The sequence below is a fragment of the Osmerus eperlanus genome, chromosome 10, assembly GCF_963692335.1.
Source record: "Osmerus eperlanus chromosome 10, fOsmEpe2.1, whole genome shotgun sequence".
Lineage (NCBI taxonomy): Eukaryota > Metazoa > Chordata > Actinopteri > Osmeriformes > Osmeridae > Osmerus > Osmerus eperlanus.
In genome coordinates, this window is record NC_085027.1 from 14,248,570 (window position 1) to 14,268,569 (window position 20,000).

A 20,000-nucleotide genomic window follows, 5' to 3' on the forward strand; every position below is an offset into this window, starting at 1 on the left:
GATGTTGTCATATCCTCCCTTCAGTAAAGTCTTGCCAAGAGTTACACCGGCTGCACTGTTCTGTATTGTCGTGTCTGTTGTGATTGTGGGTTGGATTCTTCTGGACTGTACTAACACTGCTCGACTTCATGATACAACTTCATTTGTTCCTTGCAGGTTAGAATCACGCATGTCCAAGCCACCGGCCAATCAGAGACCCCCTAGCATGGTCAGCGAGTCCTCCACGGCTGTGACCTCAACGGTAGTGGACACCATCTCAGCGTCTAAGGTGAGCGGAAGTGTGTCTCGTGTTGTGACGGTGTGTTGCATCATTTGTTTGTACAGTAATTGGGCCCATGTTTGGGCTGTAAAACACCAAACTTGATATTGTATTCTTAAGGCTTCATTGGGGCCCCCTCATACCTACACTGGCAGGTTGGTTTAATCTGCCTGTGAACAGTCTCTCATTTAGATGAATGGCTGGACCGTGTAAATGGATAGTGATTTTTTTACGCCCTAAGGAAACTCAATTAAGGACCTCAGCGGTTGGTTGGACTTGGGTGCAGCGTTTGCATCTGTCACACGCTATGTTGATAGACTGGTAGAGCACTGCTAGAAGGTGGTTGAAATAATGGGAGGTTCTAGAACCTCAGGTGTGACTAACACTATAAGGGTAGAAGATGCACTTGTCTCCTTCTTATTTGCAGTAGACTGCTCTGAGGATTGAAAGTGCTGTTCTGCTTCGCTGCCTCGCCTTATCTTCTGTGTTCTGCTCTGTGCCTTGGAAGAGCACGGGTCATCCATCCAGCCAGCCAGCCAGCCACACACAAACACACTGTCTGATAGTCTGACTGACAGTCCACTATCAGCATCAAATGATCAGTCCCATACAAATCAATCAAGTCTGGCAGGAGCAAAATGGAAATGCCATCAACGGCAAATCCAGCAGCCAATACCCTGTCACTACCACCACCGCCTTTCCATCCAACACACACCTCCCTACACCATCAGGGCTTCTTAACGGGGCCCCAACCTGCTCACCAGCCGAACCTTCAACACACTAGCCTTCTCGAACGACACATCTCACGTCCCATCGCGGAGCCACACTATACCTAACAGCAGCCCTCCGCATTCATGAACACAAGCACGCGTCGTTTCAATCCCACTGACGTCCAGCCCTTCATCCATCTCCCTGTCTGCCCTCTCCAACATGTTATGGCCCGGCTCGTCACCGCGACAGGGACTCAGAACACCCGTCCAGGTCCAGATCCCTGATATGAGCCAGCTCTTACCGGCTGTTTATGAGCACTCTTTCAGAACACTTTATCATTTTTCACTTCAAGGTGTGGGCTGCTAGCAGAGGTGACAGCTATTTCATGCAGAGAGGCACACGCTACATGATTGAAAAACACTTACTCATCCTCAGTGCCAACTCATGTGAAAGCGGTATAATTGCTTTAGCTTGTATTACCTGGTTCAATTTGCTGCTCTTTTAAAAGGCACAAGGGACAGGAAGTTCACAGTGAACAGTGGACATCAGATATGAGTTTATTTAGACATCTACAGGACAGTGTAATGGGGACGTGAATTGGAAATAATTTTGAAGGTTTGATTCGAGCTTATTCGGGTTTATTGTCTGTGTTTGCGTGTAGTGAGTCTTGCTGCAGTTAGTTTCTGCAAGTTTCCATAGTATAGGGAATGAATCAATGACATATATATTTATCTATCTTTTTCTATGCCTTATATTGCTTCAGTTTAGCTCACTTTTACCTGCAAAGGGGAAGTGACATCATGTGACCCCTGATGAATCCTGTTGAACGGTTGCTAGGATGCAGCGGCTGCCTGATTTGGTTTAGCCTAGCGTGTCTCACTCACTCCTTCTGACATCTTCCTAGTTAGTCAGAACTCTCGAACACCGTTCTCAGTTCCCCCCTGAGCCTGGCAGATGGAGTGATAGGTTGGGATGAGATGAGTTGATGAGTTCAGACTTAGAGCTGATATGCCTGGTCCAGTCATTACTTTTTTGGAAAAAGGGAACATCAATAATGTGAAAGTCACTGTATCCCAATCCACCGTGAGTGTCTACTGTCTGTAATATGACCTTAACGGGTTTGAACCGAGCCATAAGGAAGTGAATTCACCTGTCCATTGGATGTCATTACAACATTTCTACTTACCCTCTTTAGCTTTTCAATCGTGTTTTGTTTCGACGGCTATAAATAATACCTAACCGTGGGCATGCAGGTGTGGTCTCTGCTCGTTCCCCCTCACTTCTCCTCAGCTGTGGCCCCTGGGGGGAGCCCAGAGCAGATGTTGTTTGTGAAGCAGCAGCTAAGGAAGAGCGTGCTTGTAACGACCTGTGTGTGTGGCTCCAGGCACATGGCCCCAGGAGCGCAGGCAAGGTGCACAGCTTCGGGAAGAGGGAGCAGGCCATCAAGAGGAACCCCAACATCCCGGTGGTGGTCCGGGGATGGCTCTACAAGCAGGTGAGCATCTCCCCAGAGTGCTGCCCTCGCATCACACTGGCGCTCCAATTGCTGATAACCTGTAGATTCCAATCACATGAGGTTGGGGTAACTCATTCACACACACACACACACTCACACACTTATGGCGGTAGAGCTGCCATGCAAGGCGCTGGCCTGCCCACCAGGAACGACTTGGGGTCTCGTGTCTCGCTCAAGGACACTTTGACACGTGGACAGGACGGCCCAGGGATCAAACCACCAACCCTGTGGTCCCCTCCGGAACCACAGCTGTACCACCTACTATATTATATACCTACTAAACTGTAAACCTACTAAAGTATACACCTTATAAACTATACACCCACTGTACTATTTACATACTAAACTGTAAGCCTACTAAACTATACATCTTCTAAACTATACACCCACTGTACTATTTACCTACTAAACTGTAAGCCTACTAATCTATACATCTTCTAAACTATACACCCACTGTACTATATACCTACTAAACTATACATGTCTCTCAGCACAGAACAGTGGGTATATTGCGTCGGTGACATGTATATGTGTGTAATGTTCACATATACGAGTCCTTAATGTTTGTACAGTAGAGTGTTAGACATGCCAGTGAGTCCTGAGTGTGTTTGTACAGTACAGTCTTAGAGATCCCACTAACGTCCACATCTGTGAGTCCTTAGTGTTTGTACAGTAGAGTGTGACTTAATGCCAGTAGCCCACAGCCAGAGACTGCTGAGTGTGTGTGTGTGTACAGCAGAGCTTCAAAGATGCCCGTGCACGACCTTGTGTGCTGTGCCTGGGTGAACAGGCACATGACACTCATCATGGCCCATCATGGGCAGCCTGGACCCCAGCTCCCCAGATGCCTGCTGCATCGCTGGGGCGCTGTGGGCCTGAGAGATGGCTCCATTTATCCTGAATTATTAGAGGACCACGCTCCACCATTAGCTCATGTTGACTGATGCCCCCCCCAGGCGTGTGGGCATAGCTCCACCGGGGATGGAGATAGGGGTATAAGGATGGAGAGAGAGAGAGGGAGACTGGGATGGAGGGCGGTCTTGGCAGAGACCCACGTCATCCACTCTGGGTCGTGATGAGTGTTTTGACCTAGTGATGTGTTTCGTGTAGAACAGTAGGCAGCCCCTTATAGCAGCGACAGAAAAGGAAACACTAATGCAGAGAAGGCATTTAATTATCATATGCCGGTAGTGCGTATAAGGTCTGTTTTAATGTGTTTTCCCTCTGGTTCTTAGTGTATAAGAGAAGTAGATTTTCCAGTTAAGGGTTTTCATTTAAATATGAATGAAAGTGTAAAGTGGTTGAGAGGGAGCGGTATGTAAATGATGTTGTGTTTTGCTCCTGCAGGACAGCTCAGGAATGAGACTGTGGAAACGCAAATGGTTCGTGTTGTCTGACTTCTGCTTGTTTTATTACAAAGGTGAGTGACACACACACACACACACACACACCACCAACAAAACACACAGTGTGTGAACTGGGGAGGCACAGTAATTAGGAATAATTAAAATGGTCGCAAGGTGAATTGATTGGGTTATGAGTTCAGGCTCTCGATGCAAGTTCCGCTGTCTCCTGGTGCTCAAGCTAGACCTCTCAATCAGCCCTGTAATTAGACAAGGTTTCGCCACGGGCAATTCTTTGTCTCTTTCCCAATGTCACTGTTTTTCTCTCTCTCTTACTAGTCTATTTCCGACCCCCAGTCTGTCTCTCTCTCTTTAGATCTTAAAGTCTTTCAGAGACCTATCTTTCTCAGACCTCTCTCTCTCTGTGTGCTCTACTCTCTGTTAACAGAGATAGAGAATTCTATTATTCCCTCCTATATAATCTTAAAGTGTCATTATGGGATGTAATCTATGGTGTTGTTGCCAGGGCAGCCGTTCCTACCACCTCTCCATTTATCATAGTGAAGAGCCAGATAAGTCTGCTGCCACCTCATAGCTAGCCTCTCCTTGAATCATCCTTGAATTATGTCTCAGCAATTACACCAGCCCCCCACACCCTCCCACCCTCCCTGCAGTCCCCAGAACCCGGCTCTGATCAAGACTCTATGACCTGCTGTTTATGTGGGCACATGGAATGGCCAGCATCTATTGCAGCCCATAAAGGTAAATCTGATGTTTTGTGAGGATTTTATGATGATAATAACGGTGTGTGTGCGTGCGTGTGTGTGTGCGCGTGTGTGTGTGTGAGACAGACAGTCGAGAGGAGACGGTGTTGGGCAGTATTCCCATGCCTAGCTATGTCATTGCCCCTGTCGAACCTGACGACCACATCAGCCGCAAGTACGCCTTCAAGGTAAGACCTCAGACACCCCCCCCCTCCCCCCACCACCCACACACACACTCCCCCAAATCACTTATGTTTGCCTTGGCTTAGTTTGCTGCTTCAGCATGGCCGCCTTGACTGTTCAGACTTTGTGCAGGCTCAGTGTAACTATAGTCTAAAGTGATATCAAAATAGTGGAGAAAGTCATCACTTCACCAGTGGTACGTCTGTTTATTGTGTCGGTGTGATGACTCTGTCTGGATTCCTCTGGATGTTGCCCCGCCTCCTCCCTGTCCATCATCCGGCTTCTATTCTCACCATTGGTGCTGTGGGATACCTCGTCCCTAACCCCTCCCCCATCTTCATCTCAGTCGCCCTGGCCTCACTCGCCTGGTCCTGTCCACACTCTGCTCCCCTTTCATTGACCCAACCCTGGAGTAGCCCTCTCTGTCTGCACCCAGAGATGAACCGGCCTGCTATCAGATGGTCTGCTGCTGTTTGATCTCAGATGAATCCCATAGCAGACTTGCCCGGCGGGAAACAATCGGTTCTGATGTACCATTAGCTAGTCACAAAGACAGAAACACATTGGTAATTGTTGCTCGTCTCTCCACAAAAAGTAGTTTGTGGTGAGTAGAAGTGAGATTTTCGGGCTGGGTTGTCTGTTGTGTTTGACAGAGGCTGGGAGCGTTCCTGTCCTCGGGTTTAGAGCGGGGGTATTTACACATCCATCTCTCCCTGAACAAGAGCACATGAGGCTTTATGAAGAACAATACAGCGTGAACGCTTGATGCTCTCACTGGAGGGCACTCTGCGGCAATCCTTTCATTTTTATTTGTGCTGGTTGTGTGTATTCCTCCTGTGAGTGTATACGTACGTGTGTGTGTGTGTGTGTGTGCATGTGTTGTACTGTAAGACATCTTTTTCTGCCTTCCCAAGCTCACGTTACATACAATGGAATTTGTATGACGATAGTGCCAAGAGGCATATTAATTATACATCGAACATCTTTTCTCTAGCTCTTTATCCTGCCTTGGGAGAACAGTGTACTATGCTGTATATTACCTTTGGGCAAGTGTTTCCAGGGTTCAATACTGCCTGGCTAATTATCCACCTTTTATTTAAGAGGTCCCTCATCACCACAGCTCTCTCTCTCTCTTTCTCTCTCTCTCTCTCTCTCTCTCTCTCTCTCTCTCTCTCTCTCTCTCTCTCTCTCTCTCTCTCTCTCTCTCTCTCTCTCTCTCTCTCTCTCTCTCTCTCTCTCTCTCTCTCTCTCTCTCTCTCTCTCTCTCTCTCTATTTCTATATAACTCTGGGAAAAATTATAGAATATACCTGCCTGTGTCATTAGCAGATACCTGTTTTGTCAAAGTTCAATGGAAGGGCTAAATGTATCCACCAACTACTGTACATGTTGAGTCTTTGTTAGTGCTAGATCTGCATTAGTTGTGTAAGCTGCTTGTTGTTTAGAGAGGTTGACGTGTCTCCTGTGGTACAGCCCTGTTCAAATCTGTGGATTCAGACGTGGTCTCTCTTATCAAGAAGAGACCATCAGAAAGGCACGCTGCCCTATGACATCATGTATGAAGCCCCCACAGCTTTACTTTACTCCAACTTCCCCCTCAGCCTCCCTTCCCTGACCGTGGTGTCGTGGTGTTTCTACTGTACTGGTCTGCACTGCAGCACTGTTGTGTTTCTCGTGCCCAGTTTCCATTGTACATATTCTGCTTCCACGGAGCTTGCTGCTTTTGCTGTAGCAAAATGTTACTGTTAAACAAATGCAAAATCTCTGAGTTTCGAACTGAGGACTCCTAGTTATGGACCTGTCAAGGCTGTGTAGACCTATTGACCACATTGCATCTCTCTGTTTGAGGGAGTCCACATTGACTTTTCAGGTACTGCTCTGTTTGCTCATCTCACTATGTCTCTCTGGTTTCCTATTGGTCGATTCCCTCCCGTGGCGACCGGGTGTGTGTGCCGGCGGAGCGAGCGCCTTTCTCCCCGGGAGGCCGTTCTCAAACACACAGGCTCCTTCCTGCCTTGCATGAATAGGTATTTGAGCCCACCTCATCAGTGAGTCACTCGCTTTCTGCCACTTCATGTCTCATCTGACAAACAAACGAGGAAGGATGCAGCGTTCATCTCCCACCGGCGTCCTCACCCCCATGGTCATCTGTCTTGCACCCCTGCATGACTCTGCTGCACCAATCAGGGATGCACAATACCAGTGCTGAGCTGTTATCCCGTTTCTGTTTAATGACGTACTGAGTGCACATTGGCTGGAGGAAACAGACACGAGTCCCTCTGAGCACTTCTTAATTGAAACGATTGGACGAAGCCTTATCGGCTGTTGACTAAAGATGACAGGAAGAGCCTTTCAATCGCAGCACCGTTATTGGTCCCTCGCCCGCCTCATGTCAGTCCCCAGGATGTTGTTGTCACCGTGGGAGCTGTGGGACAGTGGGGGGTCTCACAAACCAGACCCTCGTCCTCTCAGCCTCCACGCACTCTCCGCCTCCACCTCCCATTCTATTGGGTTCATTGCAGTCATTGTCTTACTGTTCACAACAAGAATCCCATCTGTTTGTATCTGAATGACCTGAGACTGTTGAGTTTTTACAGCTGTTTTTTTTTTGTTGATAACCAGAACTGTCGTCAACGTTCCACTGCACTCTGAATGAACCTCTAGAAGTGTCGTTTATCTGCACAGTTCCCTGCCGGGTGTCTGTGTGTGTGGAAGCACTGTTCCACACACACAGTGGTTGTTAAACTGGAGAGGAGTGCAGGGGAGCCAGATAGGTTAATCACCTCACAGGAGATTAAGACTAGACTTCCCTATGGTAGAGAGAGTACGCCCACCGGACTGCGCTGAGTAAACAAGCCAAAAACAGTGTTTCCTTTGAGGTACGAGACCTGTTTCACAGCAGATATGTAGCCATTCCAGTGTTGGGGGATTGGGGAGCTATCCTGGGTTGCTGTTGGTGCTGACTTGGAGCCGCCTGCTACAGCATGGTGTTGTGTGCTGCCAGCCTGTCCATTCAGCACTTCAGTAGAGATCCCTGTCCGGCCAGCGTGCAGCATAATCCAGGACTCTGCAATCAAAACATGCTTTGTCATCAGCTTCACCCAGTTAGATCATTACTGTAGATCTCGCCCAGACAGACAGAGTCCAGTACTACCAGTAGCATTGCAAAACAATCAACCGTTGGTAGAGACAGGATATTCACAGTTCAGTGTGGGTAGTTGTTGGTATTGGGGATAAGGGATGGAATAACTGACGGCAGACGCTGTTCATGGTCAAGGGCAGGTTTATTTGAGGAGGGACTGAAGGATGCACGTGAATATGACAAGAGAAGACAACACTGGAGGAGTAGTACACTTCCAGATAATATAACAACACAAGGCCTTGGATAGCTAGGCAGTGGAAAATCATCTAGCAGTCGGGGTTTGGAACTCTTTAGAAACTGCTGAGCTGCATAGTCATCGGGTCGTTGGGCAATTGGAAGTCTGTTACGAGGGTGCCCCCCCGCAAGGCCAGGGCCGGGGGGGGGGGTGGGAGGGGGGGGGGATTAGCCTTGTGGTGGCAGTCAGGGCGGGGGATTGGTGTTGGGGATGAGGAGGGTGGGTGGGTGCAGATTTTACTACCGGACCAGGAGGTAAGGTAAAGCCCATTAGAACACACTCTCCAAGACCTCAAAAACAACTAAAGGCTATATGGCAGCTAACAAAGTAAGACACAGGCTAAGTGGAGTGATATACTGTTCATTTCTTCTAGTTTGTTTCTCTCTCTCTTTCTCTTGTTTTCTTATTTCTCTGTCTGTCTGTCTGTCTGTCTGTCTGTCTGTCTGTCTCTGTTTGTATAATGTATGTATGGAGCCGTATGTTCAAAGTTATTTGTCTTTATAGCATTGTGAAGCAGGTTTTTTTTCCACGACTCAAAGCCTGTCTGAATGTCATTTACCATGGCTAGTCAGGAATGCTGAGAGGAAATTGAAGTTACTGTTTTCACCGAATCTTAAGTCTCCTTGTCTAATCTTAGCCCTCAACCCCATACTACTTTATTCAGCCTGTTGCATGAAAAGCTTTTTCTTACACAACTGTTTTTGCTTAGTGCCACTAACAAGCACCCGGAGTACCATGGACTTGATCTCATTTTGTTTTACCATCCACTACTGTAACATCACTGCTACAGTAGGGCTTCTTTCTGTAGGTGACATGTTGGTGCTGGTGTTTGAGCTAACATGCCCAGTTGCTGTTTGTTTTTAATTTTCTTGGAGGGGGGGGGGGGGTAGCTGTCATAATGCTGAACCCAACCCTCCAACCAATCCGGTCTTTCTCTCTCCCCATCTCTGGTGTTCTCTCTCTCCCTCTCCCAGGCGAGCCACACAGGGATGCGCTCCTACATTTACAATAAGAACTCTGTGATTGGCTCGCAGGCGGAGCACGGCGGGATGCGGACGTACTATTTCAGCGCAGACACCCAGGAGGACATGAACGGCTGGATCCGAGCCATGAACCAGGCCGCGCTCATGCAGAGTCACGCCGTCAAAAGGTCAGCCCGGCCTTTCATTTGTCTTCATTTTCGAAATCCATCGTTCCCTCGTCAACACCCCCCTCAGTTCTCCACTGCAGTGCTTGGAGAGCGAGACGGTTAGCTTGGTGCTTTTCCGAGGCGTTCGTCGTGAATTAAGTGGACTTAAACTAGGACTATCTGTGGGGACATGGTCTTCTCTCCTCAGATTTCCACGCACCTGTTCAAACATGGCCTGAGTAGCTCTGGGAGTTGCTTTTGGAGAGTTACTTACCAAACACGGTTGTAGCCTTGGCACGGCTTGGTCCCGCTCAGTTTGCTTTGCCAAGCCTGGACTCGGTCGTACGCAGAGGGGCCCTGGGCAGCCTGCCTGGGCTCAGGAGCCTGTTCTGGGGGGCTTGGAGGGGTGCAGCCGGCACCTGTATGGATGAGCGCTGCTCCAGCCTTCTGCCTGCTGAGCCGGGGCCAGTAGATACTCTTCGCCAGACAGAACACAGAACATGAGACAGAATACAGTCACTCCCACTGAAAGCTCAGCCTTCGATAAAGCGCCGGTACAGAGCATGGTTTGCTCTGTGAAGTCTCATGCGCTGTGAGACTACTCCATCTAGTGGGCAAAGTAGCGTAGTGCCCATGGAATACTGTATATCTGGATTTGTATCTTCGACATTGTCCGTATCTTCTCACTGTTTCAGTGGTTGCATCATCACTACAGCTTCTTAGAACTTTACTAAGTTACTGAGAGGTGTTTAATAGAGATATTTAAAGTCAGATAAAGTCTGAAGGATAAACATGTTTATTTTATCTGATATATCGAATATCACATGTATCACATGTGTGCTCAAAGTATTTTCTTTGAATAGGGTGTTGTCTGCAGAGGATACACATCATTAGTAGAATACACACATACTTATTTATAGGGAGTTTTTCTTTTTGGTCCGATTAGCATTGGAATGATGAATCACATGAATTAGTCCCCAGCAGAGATGGTCCCACGAAGCCTTCTGATGAATTATAAGTCCCATCTTCCAAGCTGTTCCAAACGCTGTGCTGGATGGATCGGCTAGCCCTCAGCTATTTGTTTAAAACAAAATGGCTGTCATTTCTGTTCACCAGGGACTCGTGGGCCTCCTCTGCCAAGCGCCGCACTTGGTTCCACTTTGAGAATATGAAAATATGTAGGAGAGAAAGTCACTGAAACATGCCCAACACATCCTTACCCCTCCTTACAGAAACTCTGATGAGTCAGCCTGTTTGTAGGTTTGACTATCAGTCAAGTGGGAAATTGCATTCAGAGTTAACTCCAGGTTAATTAAAGTGTCTTGTTATCCGCGGCTCGGTGATTCGTAATCCGCCTGTTTCAAGATCACCAACATATTTCATTGTCTTGTATCCTGAGCAAGGAGAATAGTTGGCACAAGACGCAGTACTTTAGTACTTAACACTTCACCACTCAAGGCGACTGAGCCTTCCTGACCAACCGTCTGTAGAGGGGGGGCAAAACATACAGCCATTATAGCGATAATACCAGGCCTGTAGACAAATGCAAGCAACTAGAATACACACCAAGGGAAGAGTGTGTTTTTAAAAGCCACATTGAAGATGTTCTCTCTTCTATGGGCCTTAAAACAGTATGTGTATGTACATATATACATACACGCACACACACAGTGTATAGTTTCTGAATTTGCACAATACACAGATCATTTTCTCCCACTGTTTTCCCTCTGATCCTATAAAGTCATGTCTATGAAGTGGAATATTTACTTTAAGTTTGCAGTTTGACATGAAGGCTGTGACGTCTTGCTGTTGTTTTCAGGCATCCTTTATGACCTCGCTCCCCCCTTCTTTCTCTCCCTCCTTCACTCCCTCCTTTTTGTACCTCCATCCCTTTCTCCACAGGGAGGTAGAGAGACCAGAAAAGACCGTACAGCAGGCAGTCCCCCAGACCAATCACGTCAACAACGTCAACAAGAGCTCCTCCCAGCTGGAGAGCTTCCATAGGCCGGACCGAGAGGAGCCTCCGGACGATGCCATCCGATTGGCCCACAGGCAGGAAGAGAAGTACACTCTGGACAGCTCGGGGAGGCCCGCGGAGGCCCAGGGGGACGGGCTGTCTCTGGACTCCGCCCCCGGCCCCTCCCACAGGAGCAGCCAGCCTCCTCCAGGCCAGGCAGCCCCTCCCCCAGACCAGAACGGGAACGTGGTGTATAAGAGGGGCTTTGTCCCGCGGACGGACACAGAGAAACAGGTGCAGAGGAAGACGGCCCTGGCTCAGGTGGAGCACTGGGTCCACGTTCAGAAGAAAGACCCCAAGAGGTCAGTCTGACCATCTGCCCTCAACGATCAAACACCTGACCTAACTCACACCAGGCATCCAATCCATCACACCTAGTTTTCAACTGTAAAGGTGGTTACCCACCAGAAAGGGCTAGGGATTTCCCATATAACCAGACCCAACCGGGTTAAAGTAGAGCTGGCATTGCAGCGCAAGTTGCAGGTGGTTCCCAGTCTGCAGCAGGTGAAACACTGGGTTTGTGTGTGGCTGTGTGCTGAGTGCTGAAGCAACGCTGAGGCGGGAGGGTTGTAGCTGTCGGATGTGTAAACAACCTTATCCCCTCTGTCCGTGCACGATGACCCTGCCTCGGTGGAAAATCTCCATGTTAAAACACCTCCACCTAGTGGCTAATGTGATAACTTGGTGGTCAAGTTATTGTTTGAGTGCACTTAAAATAATTGTAACACCTGTTCAGTAGGCTACTGTACTATCACCTCCCTATTTTGATACTAAGTGTGTGTTGCTCTAAATGAAGGGGTCTACTGTAGGGCAGCAGTTAGTGAAAGCATGTCTCTGTCATCCTCGCAGCCTCCCCACAGTAGAGTACAACCTCCCCAGGCGCACCCCTCCCCCGCAGCCCAAGGCCAGCGCCCCAGAGGCCTACCAGACGTTGCCAAAGACCCCCCGCGTCCCGTCGGCCGCCAGCTCCCCCCCGGCCCCCCGCGACCTGCCCAGCGACTACAAGTACGCCCACGACCGCCTCAGCCACTTCCGCATGTCGACGGACGAGCGCGTGGCCACCAAGGAGGGCATGGTGTGGCAGCTGTACGAGTGGCAGCAGCGGCAGCAGTTCCGCCACGGCAGCCCCACCGCCCCCATCTACGGCGGGCCGGACTTCCTGGACACGGCCTCGTTCAGGGTGACCGTGGAGATGCCTCGCTCCATCTCCGTGCCCCCGTCCCCGTGTGAGGTGCCCCCGGCGGGGCCCGCCTTCAAGCCCCTCTCCCCCCGGAGACCCCACACCCCCTTGGACAGGGTGACGGTGCGCCCCCTGGATGAGGTGGCTCCGGGAGACTCCACAGGCTCCAGTTCCCCCAGACAGGTCTGCCCACAGGTGTCTCAGGTAGGTCTGCTCCCCAGGTAGGTCTGCTCCCCAGGTAGGTCTGCTCCCCAGGTAGGTCTGCTCCCCAGGTAGGTCTGCTCCCCAGGTAGGTCTGCTCCCCAGGTAGGTCTGCCCCCAGGTAGGTCTTCCCCCAGGTAGGTCTGCTCCCCAGGTAGGTCTGCTCCCCAGGTAGGTCTGCCCCCAGGTAGGTCTTCCCCCAGGTAGGTCTGCTCCCCAGGTAGGTCTGCTCCCCAGGTAGGTCTGCTCCCAGGTAGGTCTGCCCCCAGGTAGGTCTGCTCCCCAGGTAGGTCTGCTCCCCAGGTCTCCTAGGTATCCTGGAGGTCACTCTCACTTGGGGAAATGTGGGTACAACTTAGAGGATAACCTTAACTACTGTATATATTTAATTCTGCCGCATCACTCTTTGACAAATGTGAGAAAACCCCCATGAGTATCAAAGCAACCTCGGAGGAGATAACTGAAAGAGTTAGTCGTGGGACAGTGGCAAACTTAAAGTTGCACAGTTTCAGAACATCCCCGAAAACATGAATTCTCACACTGTCTGAGGACATTCCCTTTGTAGTGGATTCATCTAGTTCCTCTTGGCTCAAAGGCCGCTTTTTCTGTGTTAACCAGTAGAGGAAGGGCCCAGCTTGGGAAGCTGAGCTTGAGAAGCAGTCCGCCTTCAACTCCCCCCCCCCCCCCCCCCACACACACACACATACACACACTTTGATGTTGAGCTGCTCACACAGTCCCACACCCTTACTGGCTCCACAGGTGGGGGACTGTGTGTCTGTGTGTGTGAACTCCCAACCTCCTCACACCACACTGTCCCCACGCTCTGACATAGGGTGTGTGTGTGTGTGTGTGTGAGAGAGAGACGTTACCTCCCCCCTGGCCCTGCGCTGTCCCAGCCACACCCTCCACATGTGAGAATCTCCCCCTGCAGCCAGCACCCAGACCTCCACACCAGCATCCACCCTCAGTCATGTCAACAAATCGCCGCAGCTCGGCCGTCAGCGCATCACCCGACCGCTGCCGTCGAGTCACTAATTACTACGTCTCAAATAGCACGCCTTTCCTCGGATTATGATCCATCAGAGAGGAAGATGTCTATTTTAAACGAGGGGAGACCAAGTATGTGGGGACCATCCGAAAGAGCACGGGTTTGTGGGAAAACTAAATTTAGTCAGCAGATGAACTTTGTTTTGGTGTATGCAGCATCTTTAAGGCTGATAATGTGTCTTTGGCTGCAGTGTGTACTTCTATGGAGTGTTTCCCTGTAGCCCCCTGTGGAATAATCATTAAAGTGTGTGTTATCAAGGGCTAATGCAGTTAGCCCAGGGCTCCTTAGCACCCTATAAACATCTCCACTGGATCTCAACCATCAGCAACCGGCCGTCTCTTTCTTCTGATCTCACATTTAAATAAAAAACCTATTATACAGCAAAAAACCTAGTGGCAGGGGAATCTCAAAGGGGATGGCTCACAGTGTTTCTCTTGCTGGTAGCAAACAAATGTTATTTTAAGAAAGCAGGTTGGGTATAATTTATGTGTAGTTAATTAAATCTCTTGTTGTTTGTGTCATTTTACAGCTCTGTGGTAGGCCTAGGCCTGGCAATTCCGTGCAATAAGCAAAAACGTCCAACCTTTCGAGCCCTATAGCAACTTAAACTGGGGGCCCACCTACTTTCAAATAAGAGGAGGTGGAAATAAACTAAATGGAGTCACTGAGAACGCAAATCTGCTGTGTGCACACATTTGTGTACAGATTCTGAGGCAGTGCCTTGACTTTGGTTTGATACTTGAGTTAGAATGGTCCATAGCAGAGAATATTCCAAGGTAGCAATGTTACCAGCATCACAGACTGTCTTCACCCCCGGAAGAAATGTTGTTCTTCATTCTACATTCTGTTTGATATTATGTAATGCTGGCTCCTGAAGAACTTGCTGTTTTTGTGTCTCCACAGACCGCTCAGATGGACAGAAGGTCAATTCCAACCATGGGCTACATCACACACACTGTCAGTGCACCCAGCCTGCATGGCAAAACGGTACCTGACCTCTATCTTTACTATCAGCAGAAGTCTTGTTTTAAGTCATGTTACACTGGGGAGGAACCTTGCGAAATGTCATACCCAACAAAAGATGGCTATATTAAAATAGTATCAAAATTCTGGTTTAGTCGGGCTATAGTACCTAGAGGTAGGTCTAATGTCTCGGATGGGATAGGCTGCTCAACATGGCCCTGCTCTGTTGTTGAGCCCCGGCCCCAGTGCTGCCCTCCCAATGGCCAATTGATGAACTGCTCTCTCCCTGCTGTCCCCCCCCCCCCCGACCTCTGACCCCTGGCCCCTCCCCCTGGGCGGGGCTGCAGCCGGAGGAGCTCACCCTGCTGCTCATACAGCTCAGGAGGCACCAGGCCAAGATGGCCGCCGACGTGCACAGCAACTCGCTGGCTCACCTGCAGCACCAGTACAGCAGCCTCCTGGGCCACAGCCTGCAGGTCAGGGACCCTCGCGCCCCTCCCTGGGGCCACCCCCGCAACCCCCCCCCTCATCCCCCTCACCTCGCAGCTCTGCACCTCTGCATCGTGGAAACCATACACCCCCCCCCCCCCCCCCCCCAGTCTGTGACTCGGTGTCCCCAGGCCCCACCATCCATTACCCTGCGTGAGTGTGTCGGTGCTGTCTCTTTGAGGTTGGGTGGGTGCAGGCTTCATCGTCGGAGTGCTGTTGCTGTGTGCATGTCCGGCCTCGCGCGCCCGCCAGGTGCGCCCGACCCGTGGAGCTTTCCCGTCCTCGTCGCGTCGAACGCACCGCGAGATGACGGCGTCTCCAAAGCACTCACGCCAAAGCATGCTGCACGTTGGTTATGCTCACCGCCTGCTTGTCACACTGACTTAAACCTGTGTTGTTTAACATCTTTGCAAATTTGGGAAATCGTATCGACGGGGCTGTATTTCTCTCCTGATGTCGTGCCACATTGCTGTGTCGTTGAGACAGATCAGTGTTGATGCCAGCCCTCAGTCCCACAGTAGCTCCTCTCTGTGCCCGGACCTGCCATCTGTTGTCTGGGCACATGACACCTGCCAACGAGAGAAACTGCAAAGGTGCTCCATGGCATATGCTCTCAGTGTCCATCACTGCTAAGGCTACAATACCATCTCTTCATGCTCATGTAGACGTGGATATTCCCACACCAGAACGATGTGGCTGTGGATTAAGGGACACCCTCCCTTTCTCTGGGAAACAAACCAAAATGCTCCTTTCGAACCCTCCTGCCAAAAATATATATTTAAATGATTCCCACTATGTTTTGAATTCGGATAACCAAATCAATCGAACCTAACGTCCTTAATTATCTACAATGAGAATGAAGTCGAGATTTCTAGAATCCTGCTGTTCCAAAGCCCGAGGAGTCTTCCAATGTCCCAGCATCCTTTGCAGCTTCCTGTCTTGTGATTCGTCTCTCCGTCCTTCCTCACTTTAAGGCTGATGATACTTACATACAACTGAAGAAGGACCTGGAGTATCTAGATCTGAAGGTGGGCCTTGAGAAATCTAATCCTTTCGTCTTCTCTCCTTCCCTCCCCCCTGTCCCCTTCTCTGGTCTGCTGTCCTGCTTTCCTCACCTTCTCCCCCTCCCTCTTCCCCCTCCTCAGGGCAGACTGCTAGGAACTCTGAACTGCTATCTGTGTGCTTTAACCTACTAAAACAGTTTGCTCTCAGTGTGAGGAGCTAAGCCATTCTGCGTTACCTTTTGTGTCTTCCTCTCTGCAATACATACAACTTGTTTGATATAAAGATTTCACGCCCACAACTGTTAACAGTAGTTATATCAATCAACAATATTGTCTACTGTTGTCGAATGTGACAAGCCAAAGCTTACAATGCAAGTACATTCACACTAGATGCTGGTCTGAAGTGTGTGTGCTCTGGCGGGAAGCGATGTTGAGCACATTGAAACTTCACTTCCCATCAGCACATGCTACCGATGGACATCTGCTGCTTGCTGTACCACGTTTATTACCAGCTTCAGCAGCGTCAAGCTCAAAGGCTTTGATCCCAAAATGATTTGTATGTATGACACCACAGCCTTAACTAACATTCTTGTTTCTTGGAGTGGGGGGTTCTAATCCGTGTCCTGTTTCACCTCCCCATTTCCTGTTTTGAAACAGATCAGACGTATCGACCCGTTGGTCATTAACGTACACAATGTGTTAGAAAACTCCACTCCGTGTTTTGGGGTCAGTTGGAATGTAAGGATGGTGTGCATACAAAGAGACCCCTAACCTCAGAGATGCATCCCAGGCCAGCGTGTGCATCCCAGGCCAGGGTGAAGTGCCTTGCCCAAGGACACAACGTCATTTTACACGGCCGGGAATCGAATCGGCAACCTTCTCAGTAATAGCCCGATTCCCTAACTGCTCAGCCATCTGACTCCCTAGTTGTTGAGTCGATGTTAAGTTCAGGGTGTTACCAAGGATCCTGCTTGGAATATGTATATCTACATACCATCCAGTTGTGTCGTACGCAGGCTGGCCTGGGTTGCCCTGGGTTGCCCTGGGTTACCCCGGGTTGCCCCGGGTTGCCCTGGGTTGCCCAGGGGCTGCTGCTGTAGTTATGGACCAGGGAGGCCTTCTTCCTGTGTGACTGACCCTCTGCATGCAGTCTCTCTCCTGGATGTGCTGGATGACTCTCTCCCCTGGCCTGTCCTGTCTGCTTGGCTTCTTAGCACGGAAATTCAATCCCAACAATGGTGCTATTTTGGGGGGAAATGTCAATATTGATGAACAGTAACATGAATCATCTTGACGTAATTCCAATTTGGAGGCCATTTTTGATGAAACACTTTCAAAACACCCGTGTCTTCATGCCCTGTGCAAACGGGCATTTCTAACGTTAGTTCTGTATTCAATCCAACTGTGCTGTAGCAGTCAGGGTTACTGGACCTGATGTGGCTCGAACAGCTAGGTAGCCTAGTCGTCTGCTCAGAAGCAGGCGAACCTTTTCAGGTTCACAATACCAGACAAGCTCTGCGGTCCACTCCTCTCCTCCCAGACACACTGATGCAGAAGACGCTTGCCCATTATTGACTATGCACCGCTTTCAAAGCACTTGTGTTGCACTGGCTTCAATGAACTATCAGCTGTCCAAGTTGTTTTTGTGAATTTAAACCATTATGTTTGCCTTGATGTTGTTTGCTGCTGTAATTCCCCTATTCACCCAGTCCTGCAAAGATCTCACCGTGTTGCTTGTTTGTTGATGTAATATTGTTTGTTTGCTGTTTACTGAACGAGAGCTTACCTCTCTTGTGGGTTTTGAAAGGTGGTTTTGAAACTATTTTGTGAGAAAAATAAGGTTGCATTTGTGCTTGTGGGACATTTCAGGTTACTGGACGTGAAACTGTAAAAGACAGGCCTACAAGACCTGTTAAAATAGCAGAGAGCGATGCTGATGTAAGTATGCCCTCTTCTTCCTCCCCGCTGAACCAGGCTGATAAACTCCTAGTTTATCCTCCTCTTTTCTCTCAGTCGAGATCTATCGTTCCCCACTTCTGACACTCCCCACTCCGGCGAGGCAGCTGAGGGCTTGGTGAAGGAGTAGTTGTGGTAAACACAAGCAGCGGAGGGAAGGGAGAGGGGGTTGCTGTACTGTAGGGACACACACCCAGAGAAATACAACCACAGACTTGAACCCAGCCTGCAAGTTTGAAAGAGAAAAATACATGTAATGGGATCTTTTAGATGTTGGGCTCTTAAATTTTTCTGTTTGATTAGCCTAATCTTGCTTTTTCATGCTTTTGTTTCATTTGAATGGAGGTAAATGAGATGGATGTCCTGGCTTTTCTTCATTAGCATTGTTCCAGTTTAAGAATTTATAAGAATTTGCTGGTGAAATTGTCTGAACAATGAATATTTTATGCAATTAAAAACAACAATATACAGTGCAGTGAAATAAGAAACAGCTTAATTATTAATTGAACAGAATGATAAATAGAGCAGAGAATAAACTGTGAGAAAGACTGTCATCTTAGGCAATTTTATGTTGTTTTCACAAACACATAACCCATTTCTGGGAAAACAAATATGTCACTCTCAATAAGCCCTCTTCTTTAGAAAAGTGAATACTAAAATATGGATATTTGATTATGATTGCTGGTAATGGGCATTACCAGTGTACGCTCTCAGCCAGACAGTACGAAGCCCTCTTTTGATATCTCAAAAGAGACGAATGAATGTGATTCCTGAGGGCTTTTCACAGAGATGGGACTTATTGACATATTTACTAATGGCGCCGACCGCTGCAGACTATCAATTCATCTGTCCAGGCTGTGGTGTGTGTGTGTGTGTGTGTGTGTGTGAAAGGGTAGCTCACTGTGTGAGGAGAGGGCCCCCCTGACGGAAACGAGATCCTCGCCTGGCCCCCAGCTCTGTGCTGCTGACTAGAGCACGGCTGTGTCCTGTCTCCTCTTTAGGTGAAGCTAAGTCGACTGTGTGAACAAGACAAGATCCTACAGGAGCTGGAGGCCAGGATACGAACCCTGAAGGAAGACAAGGTGTGCACGGGAGGGGGGGGGGGGGGGGGTGGTTATGCCAGAGTGTGCTGCTTAACTTCCCTCTCACGTACGCGACGAACGTCTGCTTCCACCTCCCGATCAGACAGCACTGTGTCTCTGTGTGTGCGTGTGTGTCCTGGTCCAGGACAAGCTGGAAGAGGTCCTGGACGTGTCCCACCAGCAGATGGAGCAGTACCAGGACCAGCCGGCCCACGCTGAGAAGATCGCCTACCAGCAGAGGCTGCTGCAGGAGGACGTGGTGCACATCCGAGCTGAGATCTCTCAGGTGTCCACGGTAAGACTGATCCCCTCCCCCTGAACGCTGGACACAGCAAGCATTGCCTGGGTCAATGGGTCCTTGCAGGCGTTTGTAGCATCGCGGTTCTGGTACTGAGAGGAAATGGGTTTTGGTTGTGGTCGTGACTGACCAACGTCGCGTACTGTACATTTTTTGTTTCTTCTCCTTATGTGTGTGTGTGTGGGTGTGTGTGTGTGTGTGATTTGAGCAGGAGATGGAAAATGCCTGGAACGAGTACAGCAAGCTGGAGAGAGATGTGGACTGGCTGAGGTCAGCTCTGGAGGCTCATATGAACCGCACTGGTCTCACTCAGGTCAGGAGCACAGCCACACAGCTACCATCGTGCGCACGCACGCACGCACACACACAAACACACACACACACACACTGACGCAGGCACACACAGACGCAGGCTCGGGCACACACAAACGCATACATAATCACACACACAGCCAGGCACATGGCCAGGCGAACTGTA

The 20,000-nt window shown here is 49.5% G+C and overlaps 1 protein-coding gene across 8 annotated transcripts in view; it reads left to right on the top strand.

Annotated features, from left to right (window-relative positions):
* Window positions 1–143: 143 nt before the first annotated feature.
* plekha7b (pleckstrin homology domain containing, family A member 7b) overlaps window positions 144–20,000 on the top strand; it is a 30,348-nt gene continuing 10,491 nt past the window's right edge. For 4 of the 8 annotated variants that reach the window (XM_062470802.1, XM_062470806.1, XM_062470803.1 and 1 more), the window contains exons 1-14: window positions 144–268; window positions 2,355–2,465; window positions 3,834–3,906; window positions 4,681–4,781; window positions 9,127–9,302; window positions 11,184–11,600; window positions 12,148–12,682; window positions 14,634–14,717; window positions 16,157–16,210; window positions 16,844–16,924; window positions 18,056–18,124; window positions 19,144–19,224; window positions 19,370–19,519; window positions 19,734–19,835. In XM_062470802.1, coding sequence (XP_062326786.1) covers window positions 170–268; window positions 2,355–2,465; window positions 3,834–3,906; window positions 4,681–4,781; window positions 9,127–9,302; window positions 11,184–11,600; window positions 12,148–12,682; window positions 14,634–14,717; window positions 16,157–16,210; window positions 16,844–16,924; window positions 18,056–18,124; window positions 19,144–19,224; window positions 19,370–19,519; window positions 19,734–19,835 — 2,133 coding nt within the window. In that variant the 5' untranslated portion in view covers window positions 144–169. Of the gene's footprint in view, window positions 269–2,354; window positions 2,466–3,833; window positions 3,907–4,680; window positions 4,782–4,814; window positions 6,803–8,373; window positions 8,480–9,126; window positions 9,303–11,183; window positions 11,601–12,147; window positions 12,683–14,633; window positions 14,718–16,156; window positions 16,211–16,843; window positions 16,925–18,055; window positions 18,125–19,143; window positions 19,225–19,369; window positions 19,520–19,733; window positions 19,836–20,000 lie in introns of those variants that run through there. The other 4 variants (XM_062470804.1, XM_062470808.1, XM_062470810.1 and 1 more) reach the window with 4 other exon arrangements.